Consider the following 17631-nt stretch of genomic DNA (forward strand, 5'->3'; position numbering starts at 1 on the left):
GAGAGATTCCCTTTATTATGTTACTGTAGGTTTTGCAGTCCATCAATATGTGGATGCTACAGGTATATAACATGGACCATAGCTGATGAAAAGAGATGCAGGGACAAAAGTTTTATTAAAATAAATTTTGTGCCTTGAATACCATTTTATTATAGAACAACCTGTTAAACAGAGATGGGCAAATTATTATTATATAGTACCATGAGTGTCTGTGAGCGTTTAGTGCAATCTGAAGATTTCACATTCGGACAAGACACATTTCAGGCCTTAATCGACATAAGCATCTCTTTCAGAAATGTTCTCATACGGTGACTTTTTACACAAATGACATTGTGAAGTAGTAATTTGCCCATCACTTTTATTAGCCACCAATATTCCATATATTCCAATTATTTGTGAAGCAGGTCCATAAAATAAAATTGAAAAACAAAAACCCATTCTATGGCAAAGCTGTCATGTATCTATGATTTCTCTGGAAGGAGACTGCTCGTGGTTGACTCCTTGTGTATTGTGAATTGTCTGATTGTGTGAAATTGAGTTCTGCTGCAGTTCTAATGCGATTGTATTTTGCGGAAATTCCTTCACTTGCTTTTTGTATTCTAAGAAAGTGCAGACCTTGGTGGATATTGCGATGATATTCTTGCCGATGAATATGGTTGAAACCCTGCTGTCCTGAAATAAAATCATGTTTACCACTCGGATAAAAATTGTAACGATGTTGATGGTCACCAGACTTAGGACGGGATACAGCATCATCTTCTGAGGAGCAATGTGCTCCCCTTGCATGCTTATTTCGCTCAAAGAGACACACGGTAAAATCAAAAGTAAGATGTAGCAGTAAAAAAACATCAGTCCTTCCGCCCATATGGGGAGTCCTGTTTTAAGGGGCTCCCACAAATTAGCTTGAATATCCAAAATGTCAAGTAAATCAAGAGCAACCCAAAAGAGACGACCCCTCAGATCTTCCTTTTTCCTGAATGTCCTTACGTACTCCATGCTGTCTAGTGAGACCAGAACCAAGTACAGTCCCGGGACTGAGATGGATAAGAGTAACGTCAATGCTTTTCGCGTGACAGTATCTACATTTTTCTTATCAGCTTTGTAATTTTGAAATATAAAATATAATTTAATTTCCAAAACGAATATGTACAGAAACCACAAGATCATTGCATATCCTCGCTTGGCCGTTTTTACTTCTGCTCCGACCCAGACGGCCACATAGCGCAGAACAATTAAGAAGCAAATGTCTCCAACCAACACGATGATACATACTCCAATCTTCCTCGGGCCTTGGTTTTGTTCCACGAGATACGCATCCATGAAGGCCATGCTGGTCATAATAACGATTGTTGTAAGACACACATGACGCTTGTCTGGAGGTGGAAGAACCATTTTTTGCCAATATATTCTGGGTTTTCATGAAGAAAGTACAAATCTCATGCATTAGTAATGCATCATCAAGAAAAAGGTTGTCAGAATTACTTTTTTTTTTTTAGTAAAACTCCGGTTGTTTCAAGATGTTGGCGCCTTTCATGGTTAAGTTTCCATTTACAGATGCTTCATGATGCAATCCCAAAAGTGTCCTCCTTCTTTCGAGGCTTCGGTTTAATGGTTACAGTATAAAAGGTAACAAATCCACATAGAATGTTAATATTCAGTTAGACTTTTTTTTCCCTGAGTGGGTGTGCCAGGTCTACACAGAGTCATCCAGTAGGGCGCAGATCTTTTTTAAGTCCTGTGCTTGTAAAAAAAGAACATTGCTTTTAAGGTTAGAAATTGCTAGAAAAAAAAGGAATGGAATTCTTGAAGAAAAGAAAAATAGGGGAATGGAATTCTTGAAGAAAAGTTGAGAACAGAGAATTGTGGGATCAAAGTTCGGTCTTGCACACTGGGAATTGAATTCTTGAAAGAATCACGCTGCTCATATTTTCAATAAATTCCAATTCTGAAAAATAAAAATATATATATGATTAATTTATTAAATTCCTCTGAAATGCAAAAAATTATATTAAGGCTCTGTTTACATTGGGATAATGGTTTTAATTTATATGGCTCAGGTGGCAGCGCACTGCCTGAGTATTCAGGTACACATTTCTGCCATGAGTTTTCCTCTCCAGACAGATGCCCATTTATCAACTCAGCTGCACCTGAAAGTTATCCAGCAACCAGCTCTCATGAGTCGTTTATGATCAATACTCATCTAGTGTGATCTGTTTGATGAATCATCATGAATTGTTAATAGTCAATACGAAACTTTCAGTTTTTCCTCCATTGATCTATAATGGGTCCATTGCTTCGTAGATAGCATACTACTTTATTCTGCCTGCCAGGCAGGTGTCATCAAAGACTATTATATACAATTATAAAGTGATATTAAAAATGTTTTTTTTGCTTCTCTTCAGGAGTACCGAATTAATGCATATCTATAGCATTATTTTTTTTTTTGCTATTTCATTTAAAGGGAATCTATCAGTTGTTTTTTTCTATTTGCTATAGTGTTAATACAATCAGAGTTTTATCAGGAGGAGATTATCACTGCAGAACTAGGTGTCTTATGCAAGGCAGTCCAGCTAATCTATGTAAACCCACCCCTACCAATTGCTGATAATGCATAGTGTACACAGGACATTACCACTCAGTGGTGTGGCTGGGGTTATTCACAGCTCAACATTCTGAGCACTGCTACAACTACAGCAGAGAAAACAGGAATTATAGCAAAACTGGACCAGGCGTCCGTAACATGATACCTTGCTTGAATCAGGGTCTCAGCCCCTACAACATGATGCTTTTGGATTACATACCAAAATCTGCTGACATATTCCCTCTAAATTCTATGGGGCTAGGCTATCTCTATTAGCCTCACAGACTTTGAAACTTTGAAAAGAGCAGTACCGAGACTGCTGCCTCCATTTTGGTGGTCAGCAAGGGTGCCAGCAGGGAATAAATAGTATAAAGTATAAAATGGAAAATACATTGACTGCTACTTTTGTCATGTACATGGGAAACTCAAAGTATATCTATCCATTGCAGGCAATCAGCCGACAGAATCCTGGATGGGAGGTGTGAATCAACGACTGACAAGCCTCGGGGATATGAAACCTCGTAAGCACTGATAGGTGTTGAGACGGTCATTAGGACCAGTATGTCTTCAGGTTTTAAGGAATGACTAGAAGAGTTGGGCGGGTCTAGTCGTTCACACCTTTCACTCCAGCAGATGCAGCTTGTATAAAAAAGGGAAGCAAAGCTCCTCCTAAGTGGCTGGGAGAAGAGGTGGAAACATCTCTGATACTTGTGTCTGAGAGTGAGGCTATGTGCATACGTAGTGGAACTCTCGCGGAAGTTACCGCGAGAATTCCGGAATTCCATTCCGCGGGAAAACCGCATTTTAAATTCCCGCGATTTTCCTGCGGAAAAACTAGCAATTTGCAAGCGTAATTAGCTTGCCTTGCAGAATGCTAGCGTTTTCCAAGCAATCTGGAGCTGATTGACAGGTTGGTCACACTCGCCAAACATAGTGTTTGACTAGTGTGACCAACTTTTTACTACTGAGGCTGCCTATGCGGCATCAGAAGTAAAAGGTAAAATGTAAAAAAAACCAAAAATATTGTTATTCTCACCTTCCGGCATACCGCGCAACCTTCCCACCTCTCTCCACGCTCCTGGTCCCAGTAATCCTTTGCGCGAATGACCGCGAGACGTCGCGCTCCCGCAAGATCTCGACGTCATCGCGGTCATTCTCGCAAAGGATTACTGGGACCGGGAGCGTGGAGAGAGGTGGGATGGCTGCGCGGGTCGTCGGAAGGTAAGAATAACAATATTTTTTATTTTAATTCTATTTTTTACAGGGATATGGTACCCAAAGCCCGGAGGACAGTCTCCTCTCCTCCGGACCATGGGTACCATCCGCAAATGTTCTGCTTACTTTTCGCATGGTGGGCACAGCCACATGCGGAAAGTAAGCAGAACAATGCAATCCTATGGGTGCGCGATCGCCGCGATTCCGCTAAATTAATGAGCATGCTGCGTTTTTTACCGCGAAGCAATTCCGCTGCGGAAAAAAACGCAGCATTAGCACAGCATTGCGGAATCCCATAGGAATGCATGGGATGCTTATTTTTCGCGTTTTCGTGGCAAAATTGCGCGTTTAAAACCGCCGCAAAAACGTGAAAAAACCGCGACGTGTGAACTCAGCCTCAAGGTGAAAAGACCTGGTGAGCCCGTATCCTCTATGGGACTGTTTATTGTTATGTTATACCTTTTTGCTGGAGAAAAAACTATTTTACTTTCAGTTAGACTTTTATGGACTCAATAAACCTTCCTGTTTGCACATGAAACTGCGTGCAAGTGTGAATGCTGCTGACTGAAAAAAGCTGATTCCCTACACTATGTTCTTAGCAGAAGCATGGTAGAATTATTCTGACCTATCTGTGCAATTAGGAACATCCGGCACTCTCAATATCCCATAATATGGGCAGTCACATTCAGTAGATGGACGACTGAGAAGTTGTGAACATAAAATAAATGGACATAAGTATCTGAGATTAATATCACCCACTCCACTGATCTTGATACTTCGTAATTCTGAAATACTGGAGTAGATTTTACAAAGGTAATATATCTGACACCATCAGCTCTCCAGGCACTACATTACGATCACTATGGGTGAAATTTTCCTACGGATATTTAGAATTTTGGGTAATATTTCCTGGAGAGTCTACAGTATACCACAATGACAAATGAACTTGCTTCCGCCTCACTGCACTGCTGGGTTTATGAAGAATTATGTGCGTACAGTATTCATTAATGCCTTCCCAACCTAAGCATTGGGGGCTTTTGCTTGAAGAATAAATAAGGGCAAGCTAATAAAAATCTATTTACGTACAGCTATTTGGTAATGGTGGTGAGGGAACCTGCAACAAGAAAACACAAAAAGTGCAAAATGGAACAAAATGGATATACTGTAGATCAGATATAGTTTAGGCATCACATGGACACTGGCGTGATCATCTAAAATCATTATAGCAGCAACCCTACTGCGCCCCCCCTGCTACCACGTGCTTTCCAGGAGTCAAGCCACAACATCTGCCTCTGCTGCTAACTCAACCCTGCTGTTTCTAGTGCTGTCCAAGCCAGGTTTTTCCCAACCTACTCGTCTCTGCTATTCTTGGTGTTGTCCACATTCTCAATACTGCTGCCTACTTGTCTCTGCTATTCCAAATGCTATCTACAACCACAATTCTGCAGTTACAAGGAACCTACTAGCCTTCTCGTGTCTGCTATTCCTGTGTGCTACTCGCATTTCCGAAAAAGGTGTCTGATTGCCTACTCAACTCTGCTATTCTTGTGTGCTGTCTGCACATTTGGCTTTGCTGCATCTATTACTTCCAGCTCCGATTATCTACCTTCCATACAGATTTCCTAGTCCTTGCTGTTTGATATACCGTCCAGTTGCGCTGCTCCTCTGCATCATGTTGCTTACCCTGCCTGAAAACTTAGTGAATCCACCTAACCAGTTGAGCCTATAACATACAGTACTTGAAATCCATGCTACACTGCTCAGTATTGTTGTACAATGTCTTCCATGCTGGTGTTGCTACTTTTGAATATGTGTTAAATGGAGAAAGGGAAGCAGGTGTGGTGCCCCTGAGGGTCCAGTCACCACAGAGGTACTGCACCTCACCCAGAAGTGTGGTACCCCACGACCAGGTAAGGTGGGTGCACCCGACAAGACTCCAATACCCACACCCCACAAACACCAGTAGTGTAGCAGAGCACCCTTTATGGCTCCCTGCTTGGAACACGAAGAGTGCTGGGAGGTGAGCGGAGCATAGTTTAAGAGGGAGAATCCTAGGCTGAAGTAGGTTGAGTCCCCTCAGAGGGAGGAAAGGAGAGGGAGGGGTTTGGAGCAGCTCCTGCCTTGAGCTGCCAGACGTTTTGGACAAACAGCAGATTCTTCAGAGGGAAGATTGGTTCTTCCAGGGACACGGTTGGAAAGTCATCCTGTGGGTCCCGTTCCATGCTGACGGCCGTCAGGTGGAGGAAGGAACCGGACTGGTCGCAAAGGGAACGGCCCCTAGCCTAGATCGCATTCTTCAGGGTGCCAGTAGCAAGCCGACAGCTTTGTGTCATGATCACGTGTGTCAGGACGCAGATGTTACCGCAAGGCGGACCCATAACACACGTGACCCTGGATACTCCGCCTCCAGTGGGACGCATTTAAATAATAAAACGTGCAGGTGGATACGCCGCCTCCACCTGGCGAATTTTGGTATTACACGTTATACAATAAATCTGGAAACCCCGCATCCAGTAACGCGCATTTAAATAATAAAGGGGGAACCTGGGAAACTTTAACAATGGTGGGCCCTGCAATAGGGAAAAGGGAATTGGAGACCTCCTGAGCTCCCCTGAGCCAGTGTCCCTGCACTCCTAACGTTCCCTATGCCGGTTTCGCACCGGGCGCCGCACGCGTACCTCAACGCCCTAGCTCGCCCTGACCCTAAACCCTCACTAGGGAATAGGTAGGTGCGGAGACTAATCCCACCACTGCACTAATAACACACATGAGGAAAGAGACAATACAGGGGAAACACCACTTAGCTTTGCTCTGTTGCGTGCGCTCCTAGCAACAGAGCCCTCCACCTGAGTGCATCTTCTCCTCCACCCGGATCCATCACCATAACAGGATCCTTCACCTTAGTGCAACCTTGGAGCAGAGTCCAACACCAGTTGCAGCTGCTTAGAACCAGAGTCCCAAGGATGAGTTCAGCTGCTGACACGAAGTCGAGCATGCTTGAGTCCAGCTCAGCGGCCAAGTCCCACATGGTGAGTGCCACTCTCCATAGTCGCCACTCCACCAGCCCATGCAGACGCTTCCCGCTGACACCATCACTGCGACTCCACCACGCCATGCCAGCCCTTCGTCCAGACACCATAGCTGAAACACATCCCCCCTGGCTAAGCTGCGCAGGACTCCTCACCAGCTCCATCCTTCATCCAGGCTCTCCAAAAAACAGCATGAACACAAACTCACAATATCACAGGCAGTGATTGCACACCTCTAGCACACCTTTATAGGGTGTAACACCTGATACATGATTAAGTGCACAAAACCTAAACCTAAGGTGCGATACCGCTAACCACCACCGGGGACAGTCAAAACACCTTTGAACTCAACCAAAGTAAAAAAAGTTCACTTTGTGCTTTTAACACCGCCAGATCCAACACTGGATCATGACACTTTGGTTTCTTTATGGACCATCCCCCCTTCCACAGTTAGTCCAACCGGAAAGGCGGCTATATAGAGTCACGGGAACGGTGAGGCATTGCCCGAACAGGATTCACAGCTGCTGGCCCGGAACGCTAATTGTGAAGCGCTGGAGTGGAAGAAGGAGTTTAAGCAGCGTATAGTTTGGAGACAGTCAAGGAAGGAACACACTGACAGGGAGAGCTAGGAAGGTGCACTTCATCTTATCTGGAAGTTGGCTGGACCCCTCACCTGGAGGACTCAGCACTGAAGCGGGCATCTGTGTGCGCACCAGACTGTGAGTAAAGCCTTTGGAACTACATGCCCTTGTGTCCTCCACTTTATTCCTGCGCCACTCCGCCAGCACCGCTATATCCACTCTCTGCACTAACCACCTATCAAATCATCTCTCCTGCCCTGGGACTACAGCTCTACCTGTGGAGGGCTTCTACATCTCAGCTGCACCACAACATCTGTCCCAGAGAAGCAACACTGCAGCGCTGGTCAAACTGACCAGGAACCACAGGTGGCATCACGAATCATCTCATAAACTCTATCCCCATTCAGTTCTACCCTTTTTACATGACTGCCTGAGGCCACGGACCGGGTCACAGCCACTGTGACATTTCCCATTGAAGTCAACGGGCCCGGCGCAGAGTATCCCATGGCCTCTTGGGCGCCTCACAGGAACTCCTCATGTCTATGTGTACAGTTTAGGGGAGACATCATAGCAGCTACTGTTCACTCACTAGTTCATAGACACCTGGGAATTAAAGATAGATACTGCCAAGAAGAAAACTGGTGAAAAATGCAGCATAGAAATCATATTGCCAGAAATAGTGTTCCTGATGTATATGCACACAACTTTGTAGACAATTTCCAGAATTAGAAGGCCAAAGCGCAACCAACATGGCAGCATCGATACAGGTGTGGAATATTCTAGACCCAGATCATTCACACCAATAGAAACAAAAATATCCAAGGGACGGTATCAGCAACTGGGTGATAGTTTCTCACTGTTATTTACACAAGGATCATATTTATGCAGGAGATTTCTCCAGCTTTAATTTACTCCATAAAATTCAGTGAAAAATTAATAACAAGAGAGTTAATACTTAGCATGGGAAAAACATTGCTACAATCACCTAAAGAGGCTCTACACTGAGCTGAAATGAACTGGGGCTCTTATAGTTCCACATTTATTATTTAGGGCATTAGGTTTGACCAGAAGCCTATCTAGGGGTGGGTGTCAGGCAGGGCATGTGCCCAGGGGCAGTCAGCAGTGGGGCACAGTAGGGTCTCCTAATGAGGCAGTCCAATGCATCTTCCCCGCATTTTGCCGCCCCCCAGGACTGAAGCTTGCTGACTCACAGTGATCAATTGTAATCTTGTCTTTTAGCGTGGGGGTATTTACTGTGTGCAGGGGCATTTACTGTGTTGGGAGAGAATTTCTGGGTGGGGAAGATTTAGTGTAATAGGGGGAGATTAACTGTGTGTGATGGTAATTACTGTGTATGGGGGTATTTACTGTGTAGGGGAGATTTACTGTTTGTGTGGGTATTTACTGTGTAGGAATATTGACTGTGTGGCGTATTTACAGTGTGGAGGAGATTTAGTGTAACGGGGCTGGAGGAGATTTGCTGTGTGTGGGGGAGATTTAGTATAACGAGAGATGATTAGATGATTTCAGGACACAAGTTTGGGAAGCAAGGAAGTGACAGGCGCAGACACAAAATGGGGAGCGGGAAAAATGTGAAGCAAGGTGGAGATGGCGGCATGTGTGAGGAAACAGCATGGGAGATGGGTGCAGACACATTATGAGGAGAGAGGGCACAATGTATGCGGACAGAGTATGGGGAGCGAGGGTGATGGGATGGGTGCAGACACAGTATGCAGAGTCGGGGGATGTGTAAGGAGGCAGTATGGAGAGTGAGGGGGTAAATGTGTGAGATTATTGAGGGGAATAGTGCGAGGAGACAGTATGGGGGGAGAAAAGTGTAAGTGAGCACAGAATAAAGACTGAGTAGTGTGGGGGGTAGCATGGGCAAACAGTGCAAGTCACAGCCAGGAAGGAATAGTAAGCCAAAGAGGGGTAGTGTTGTGGGGGGCATAGTATAGAAACTGGGCAGTATAAAGGTGACACAGTGTGAAAGGACATTGTGAAGAGGGGGCCCAGTATGGAAAGGAGGGGGCAGAGTGGAGGACATGTACAATAAGAGGGACAGTGTAAGGGTCATATTTTGCGCAGAGAATATAGTGAGGGGCAATTATTTATTCAGGGGCTAAGCGTACGGCAGATTTTTTGTTTTTGAAAAGTCATCATGGCGTCTGGACAAGATGAAGAAGAAAAGAAAGAGAATGACTCCAGAGACAATGTCATCTATCAGGTACCTGGATCTAAATGTTTTTTTGTGATACTGATAATTCTCATATTTTTGTTCATGAAAGGGGTTGTCCAAGTTTGTGATGAGTTCGGACTTTTTTCAACATGGCAATAATGAGGGAAAAAGAGGTATTTTGAAATTAAGGTTTTCTTATTTCTTTCATTTTTAAAAAAAATATTTTATTTACTTTTCACTGTTCTCATTAGACCCCTTAGGGCATTGCTTGTGTTATATAAAACAATACTACAGTATTGCTACATATAGTAAAAATCTTGCTCTCCTTTGAAGCCCGTCCACAGGCAGGGTTTCAAGGGAGCTCCGTAATGACAAGCACAAGGGTCTTCAGTAGATACCTGGCTGTCACAGCAACCCATCAACGGCCTATAAACATGTCAAGAGGGCGCTGATGGGTGCACAGACTGACATGTCTCCCAGCCGGCACCACCTGCAATTTTTAGAGTCTGGTCCTGGCTGTAACACTTGCCAGGTATGGGGTGATTTCATCCGGTGAGCCCGGTCCATACACCCGCTTCCAACTTGCGCTGTACATGTACGGCACATGTTGTGAAGGGGTTAAAATTTCATGTCATATAGGCTGTGTGAAGACATGGGGGTCAGCAGGTGCTCCAGTCAGATAGATAAAACTGCATGGACCACTGATCGCCCGCTCTCCTTTTACTGTGAGCGTAATACTACTCAGACAACACAGGGTAAGGGTACAACACTGTGGCAATACTTTATTGAACCACAAAGCAGGCAAAAAACACATACAACAATTCCAGCAAAATACCCAAGTTGGTGCAAAATAACATAATCTTACCCTTCTGCTATCTCGCCGGGATAAGATCAATTGTGACTTCAGGCCTTCCAGGGCCGACTACCCTACCTGTAGCACGCACAGAGAGAAAGTAATAACAAGCATAGGAAGATGACAGTCCATTGAGATACAAGGCCAGGTTACCAGAGGGTCACAGCTTGGCTTCTCCAAACTTCTCTATAGAGCCAGGTGACCAGTGGGTCATATTCCTGGCTTTCCCAAATGTATCCATGGGGTTCAGGTGACTGGTGGGTCAAAATCTTGACTAACACAAACGTATCCATGGGTTCAGTGAAGACCAATGGAGCAGATCTGTATTCTTTCAGCCGAGGCCGTGGTCCCCTAAGCTGGTATCCTGTAGAATGTCAAATCTGTGTCCCTCATGATGGAGCCATGATCTGGCTGCAATCCTGTAGAGTGTTCCTGGCTGTGGTTTTGTAAAAAGTCTCCGGTTCCCTGGATCTCTTGTTACAGAGGTACATCCCCTTTTTATAGTTCACAACTTTTCTTCAAGTTATCATCCACAGATCAAGGGGAAGGGAAGACCAGGTTAACCTGCATTGTTTGATTATTTGTAGTTTATTCTTCAGTGTTTGCAAGTCAACAAACTGCATGGCGTAGTATAATGTTGTAATGCCGCTGTGTTTGTACTCTGTTTACCTGACGTTACTCTGCATATCTCTGCTTTAACCCTTCACTCCTTTCCCTCTAATGAGCTGGAATGCTGTTGTCAGTTACCTGTATGGATGCTGCTCAGTTCCCGGCTCTGCTGCGTAGCCGTACATGCGTAAGTGTCTTCGCTGTGCTGCATGACCACCCGCATGTGCGGTCCCTGGCTGCCGCTGTGGAAGCTACGCGTGGGTCGTTAGGTCCTCTGCAGTTGTGCATGACTTACCACATGTGTCTAGGCTTGCAGCCACTGCCAGGTGTCCTTTGCTATGCTGATTTGTTTCTGGCTGTGCTTAGGGTGTGCATGGCCACACCTCCCCTGCTTTTATGAGGAACTAGCTGAAGAGCCCGGCGCTGCCCGGGCATAGTAACTAACTGTGGTTAGTTATAACAAATTATAATTATCCTCCATCCCATAGTCCCATGCCCATATACCCATCATACATATCCACTATCCCATAGGCCCGTGCCCATATACCCATCATACATATCCTCCATCCCATAGTCAAGTGCCCATATACCCATCACACATCCTCCATCCCATAGTCCCATGCCCATATACCCATCATACATATTCTCCATCCCATAGCCCCATGCCCATATACCCACCATACATATTCGCCATCCATAGTCGAGTGCCCATATACCCATCACACATCCTTCATCTCATAGTCCCATGCCCATATACCCATCATACATATCCTCCATCCCATAGTCCCGTGCCCATATACCCATCATACATATCCGCCATCCCATAGTCCCATGCCCATATACCCGTCATACATATCCTCCATCCCATAGTTCCGTGCCCATATACCCATCATACATATCCTCCATCCCATAGTCCAGTGCCCATATACCCATCACACATCTTCCATCCCATAGTCAACCATTATGACATCATAATGAGTGGCGGGGCTTGCAACCTATGATGACATCAGCGTCGCCATGGCAACCATTATGACATCATAATGAGGGGCGGGGCTTGATACACACACACTTTTTCCCCATTATGTAGATAGGGGCAAAATTGTTTGGTGAATTGGAACGCGCGGGGTTAAAATTTCACCTCACAACATAGCCTAGGAAGCTCTCGGGGTCCAGACGTGTGACTGTGCCAAATTTTGTGGCTGTAGCTGCGACGGTGCGGATGCCAATCCCGGACATACACACACACATACATACACACACTTGAGCTTTATATATTAGATGGGTGTGTGCTTGAATTGCTGCTCCCAGCCTATCACTGTGGTGCAGCTCCTATATGAAGTTCTCCTGTCCTGCGGGGCATTGCCAGAGCTTTGCATTAAGTTTCTGAGTCTTACTATCTGTGTTTGGTGTTCAGCTCCTGTCCTGCCTGCATTCAGTTCTAGGAAAACTGATACCTGTTTTTCCACCTGCTGTGGGGGCAGAGTACTCAGATACGTTTCTGTTCAGTCTGTTATCAGCTTTGGGACAGCTGATGTCTGTGTTCCTGGACATGTCCTGTTTATGTGTTGGTACCAGAGTCCTTGCCCTGATTCCTGCTGTGTGTTGTTCTTGAAGTCCTTCTGTGTCTTGAACCCTGTACCCAGTGACTGACTTTTTGCTACCTGACTTTCTGTGAATATACCTGGGTTCATCTTGGAAGTTGGAGTCCGGTGTTTCTGCTGAGTTTCTACTACTCTGTATTCAGCTTGTTATTCGGTGCAATCCCCGGACGGCTCCAGTCCAATCCGGCGGTGCTTGCACCAGACCGCTTGAGTTCCTTTTTAGGTCGCTGCCAGAGATCCGGAGCCTGACAACCGTGGCCTCTTGTCTGGAGCCTGATGACCACGGCCTGATGTCCGGTGTCTGACGACCGCTCCCAGATGTCCAGTGCCTGATGTCCTCCACTTGGTGTCCGGATCCTATCCTTCACTGCCTGATGCCCGGAGCCTGACGATCGCTGCCAGATGTCCGGAGCCTGATGACGGCGGCCTCATATCCGGAGCATGATGTCTGGAGCCCGTTATTGGCTGCAAGATGTCCAGAGTCCAATGCCAGTGTTCTGATGTTCTGAGATCCGAGTTCTGACGTCCAGATGTTCTACCTGAGACCTGATGTCCACCTTGTGCCATGATGTCCTGCCTGAGACCTGATGTCCGGCTTGTGCCCTGATGTCCGGCTCGAGTCCCAATGCCCTGATATCCAGATCTCATGCCTGAGTCCTGATGACCTGCCTGCGTCCAGATGTCCTGCCTGATGTCCTGTTGTCCTGCCTGGTCCTGATGTCCTGCCTGAGCCCTGATGTCCTGCCTGGTCCTGATGTCCTGCCTGAGCCCTGATGTCCTACCTGAAGCCTGATGTTCTGATGTCCCGCCTGTGTCCTGACGTCTTGCCTGCGTCCAGATGTCTGTCCATGTTCCGATGTCCCATCTGTGTTCCGATGTCCTGTCTGTGTCCAGATGTCCAGTCCGTGGTCCTGGTGGTCCAATTGGTGCTCTTGAGTCGGTCCCACTCGTGTTCCTGGATGGATTCCTCCTCCGCAGTTCCTTCCCGGGAGTCTCCAGCTGTTCCCCGGTGACAGTCCCGCCAGCAAGCCCTGGACCTGTCCAGCCTATGCTCGGTGCTGTAGTGCCAACGCTCCTGGACCTGTGCAATCCGTGTCTTGCTCATGTTCTGATGTCCTGCCGGTTCCCTGGGGTCTTACCCGTGATGGCTCCTGTTATTGTCTGAGGGCTATCTGAGGCCGGTGTTAGATGTTTTCCTGCTGTGCCTGTGCTACGCCTGAGGCCTGAGAGAGAGGACATCCTAGTATGCCTGTGCCAGATAACCCTGGACTGTATCAACCCGTGATGACCCTAGCCATCGACTGAAGTCTGCCCGAGGTCGGTGTCTGATGTTCTCCTGCTGAGCCAGTGCCTCTCCTGTGGACTGAGAGAGAGGTCCTCCTAGGATGCCAATGCCAGATGTTCCTGGACTGCGTCAACCCGTGATGACCACTTGCTTCGCCTGTCAACCTGAGATGTGTGCCCTTCATGATGTGCGTAATTGGGAACTTGGTGTCTAGATGTCTTTGCTTTAAGTAAACTTTATGTTTCTTCATACCTGAAGTTGTGCGGTGTCTTTTAGTTCTACATATCGCCATCTTGTCCACTAGCTCAGCTGCCACAGACCGCGATCGCTACCCTTCCCTAGTCTGGGTAGGCCCGGTTCCCCCTCTGTGGTCCAGTGGGTCTACATTCCACGATCACCTGGGACGCATACCCCGTCGTCGTTATGGTTCGACGACGTGGGAGCGTTGGCAGGTAAGCCCCGCTGCGTCCGCAATCGTAACAAATGTGTAATCAACATATTAGCAAACATCATTGTTCAGTGACCTTGAAAACCCTGCTTTGCAAAAATAACACTACAATAAACTGTAGAAGCTGATATAAGAGGTAAATAACAACCATTCATCAATTTACAAATATCAATTTCACCTACAAGAAGAGTCAACATTTCAGACTCTTGACCAACTAAAGAAAGAAACACATAAATTCAAAAGTCAACATATAGATAACAGTCTATGCCTCCTGGCTTACTGAAAATAGATATCTGGTTAATTAAGACAAAATGTTGTATCGTCACAGGCTGTATACTCCTTTTTGAAAGTTTAAATTTGGCCTTAGCTAACCTAGCTTGATTGAAAGCTCCTCATTGTCCCTCTTCCCTGCAGTTTACACATTACTCGGTACAAGGTGCAGCTGACAAGCCTGGTGGGCGCAGACTACACTTGGGATTCATGCAACGTCATTGCAGAGTCATCAGCTGCACAGAGATTGTCAGATATGGCTGGATTCCAAACAGAGAGGACAGAGACGGTGTTATCTCTTTCACTGTGTACACAGCTCTGAACAGGCGCTGTGTATGCAGTATAAGGGCCCTGTCACACATAGCGACTCACCAGCGATCCCGACAACGATATCAACTTGTCAGGATGGCTGGGGAGTCACTACATGATCGCTGGTGAGCTGTCAAACAGGCAGCTTCACTAGCGATCAGCACCAGCGAGGCCGAGCGTGCGTCGTCGCTGTGTACCTTAGTTACCAGCGCCTGATGTAGGGAGCTGGTGACTAAGGTACATATTGGGTTTCTAAGCAGCGCGCGTCACTTAGAAACCAGATGTGTACCTTGGTTACCAGCTCCCTGCATCAGCACGCTGGTAACTAAAGGTACACAGAGGGTTTCTAAGCACAGCGCGCTGCTTAGAAACCCTGCGTTTACCTTAGTTACCAGCGGGCTGGTCGCTGGTCTCCCGCCTGTCACACGCAGGGATGCGTGCTGGCCAGCGGGAGACCAGCGATCAAAAAAATGTCCAGGGCTTTCCAACAACGATCAGCGATACCGGCAGAGGGGCCAGTCTCTGATAGGTGTCACACACAGCGATCTCGCTGGTGAGATCGCTGTTGCGTCACAAAACTTGTGACTCAGCAGCGATCTCGCTATGTGTGACGGGGGCTTAAGAAACACTAACATGATTTCCATGCAGTTTAGTAGTCCTTTGTGGTTATAAATAAAAACAAAAAAGTGAAAGACATTATTCCCACATATAGGCGAGAAAAAGAATATAAGTATCAAGCCCCAAGTATCCCAAAAAAGAAACAAAAATTATTTGAAGGGCCAAACGAGAAACATTTTTAGAGCCCTTAAAACCATGGGCACAGGAAAAAAAATGACTGGTCAGAAATGAGGGGAAATGTTCCAGTTCTGAACTAGTTAAAGTAAGTACACCAGACCATAAGGTCAGCGTGTTTTGTGAAATACGAAGACCTGCTTCTCTTGAATGCCCATGCCCTGAAAACCATTATAGTTCTTTTATTCTATAGAAGTCTATTTTCATACATCTTTATATTAGAGGTGATGCTTTGTATTTTTCTTTACATCATAGATATATTAAATGGTAACATACTGCTTCCGGCCACCACTAGGGGGAGCTTACTGCATACAGTGTATGCAACACACTCCATTGTAACATGGTATGCAGTAAGCTCTTGAGCTCCCCCTAGTGGCTACGGAAAATAGATATTTGTCATGTCACTAACATCTGTGCAGGAGATCTGTATCAGAAAAACAGACCTCTAACCGCTTAATGCGAGACCCAAAAATAATTTAATGGGGTTATCCTGTGATGATATCCTATTCATTTTATTGATTGGTGGGGGTCCATCTGCAGGGATATGCACCGACTGGAAGAACGGGGCATTTTTGTCACCGCTACAAAATAGAGCAGAAGGTTGGATGGGATACCGCCACTCCAATAATTTCCCATAGGTCTACCAGAAAAAGCAGTAGCATTAAAGGACATGATCAGAATGGTGGTTAGTTACTAATGTGCACTGCAGCTCCATTCTATAAAGAGGTTAAAAGTGCCCTGTTCTGCCCACCGGTCGGACCCCCAGCAATCTAAGTTATCACCTACCATTGGAGAACCTCTTTAATAACTACCTTTTTAGTAATACAGGGTGGACCATTTATATGGATACACCTAAAGAAACTGGGAATGGTTGGTGATATCAACTTCCTGTTTGTGGCACATTAGTATACGGGAGGGGAAAACTTTCAAAATGGGTGGTGACCATGGCGGCCATTTTGTGTCCAACTTTATTTTTTGCATCCAACTTTATTTTTTTCAATGGGAAGAGGGTCATGTGACAAATCAAACATAATGAGAATTCCACAAGAAAAACAATGGTGTGCTTGGTGGTAATGTAACTTTATTCTTTCATGAGATATTTACAAGTTTCTCTTTGTTTCCAGCCATTGACATGTTGCAGAGGTTAACACATGAGGAGCGGATAGAAATTGTGTTGATGTTTGGTGAACGCAGTACCCGGGTCATTGCAGCAGATTTCAATGCAAGACACCCTAAGCAAGAAAACTGTCATCATTCCCATTTTATTTAGGTGTATCCATATAAATGGCCCACCCAAAAAAGTCTGCCTCATCACTGAACATGTTCTGTGTAAACTGAGGTTCCTGTTCCAATTTTTATTTTGCCCATTCGGCAAATTCAGTGCGCCGATCTGGGTCACCAACCTTTCCCATTTTATTTAGGTGTATCCATATAAATGGCCCATCCTGTATATTGGGCTTTGTTCACATTATCTCTAATCCCTGCATTTAGCACGTATCTAACGTATGGCGTCCTGCAGACCACTCAGGAGTCCATCCAACCCCTCTATTTCCTCTGCATTGTGTTCTGAGCAGCTCCACTTATCCTTCTTGTGCCCCAAGCAGCTGCATCTTAATCATTATGAATACATTCCTAATTAGTGGCTGATTAAAGGGGGTTTTACACTAAGCGATATCGCTAGCAATATCGCTAAAACGTCACTGGTTTTGTGACGTTATAGCGATATTGCTAGCGATATCGCTATGTGTGATACTTACCTCCGACCGGCTCCCCCGCTGTCCATCGCTGATCGCGCGAGAATGTCCGGCTCCATTTCTCGTCGGGCGCTTCCTGCTGAGACTTCCTGCTGTGACGACGAGCGACGCTGGACGCGGGCGGG

At 45.9% G+C, this 17631-nt stretch overlaps 1 protein-coding gene across 4 annotated transcripts in view; it reads right to left on the reverse strand.

Moving 5' to 3' along the window:
- The window catches only part of TMEM121 (transmembrane protein 121), a 335114-nt gene that overhangs the window by 199386 nt on the left and 118097 nt on the right, over positions 1-17631 (reverse strand). For 3 of the 4 annotated variants that reach the window (XM_073566789.1, XM_073566790.1, XM_073566791.1), the window contains one exon: positions 342-1945. The exons of the other annotated variant lie outside the window; for it this stretch is intronic. In XM_073566789.1, coding sequence (XP_073422890.1) covers positions 454-1392 — 939 coding nt within the window. In that variant the 5' untranslated portion in view covers positions 1393-1945 and the 3' untranslated portion in view covers positions 342-453. Of the gene's footprint in view, positions 1-341; positions 1946-17631 lie in introns of those variants that run through there. 4 annotated transcript variants of the gene reach the window in all.

Source organism: Dendrobates tinctorius, unplaced genomic scaffold, assembly GCF_039654945.1.
Source record: "Dendrobates tinctorius isolate UK_male_01 unplaced genomic scaffold, ASM3965494v1 ptg000019l, whole genome shotgun sequence".
In the NCBI taxonomy this organism is placed as follows: Eukaryota; Metazoa; Chordata; class Amphibia; order Anura; family Dendrobatidae; genus Dendrobates; species Dendrobates tinctorius.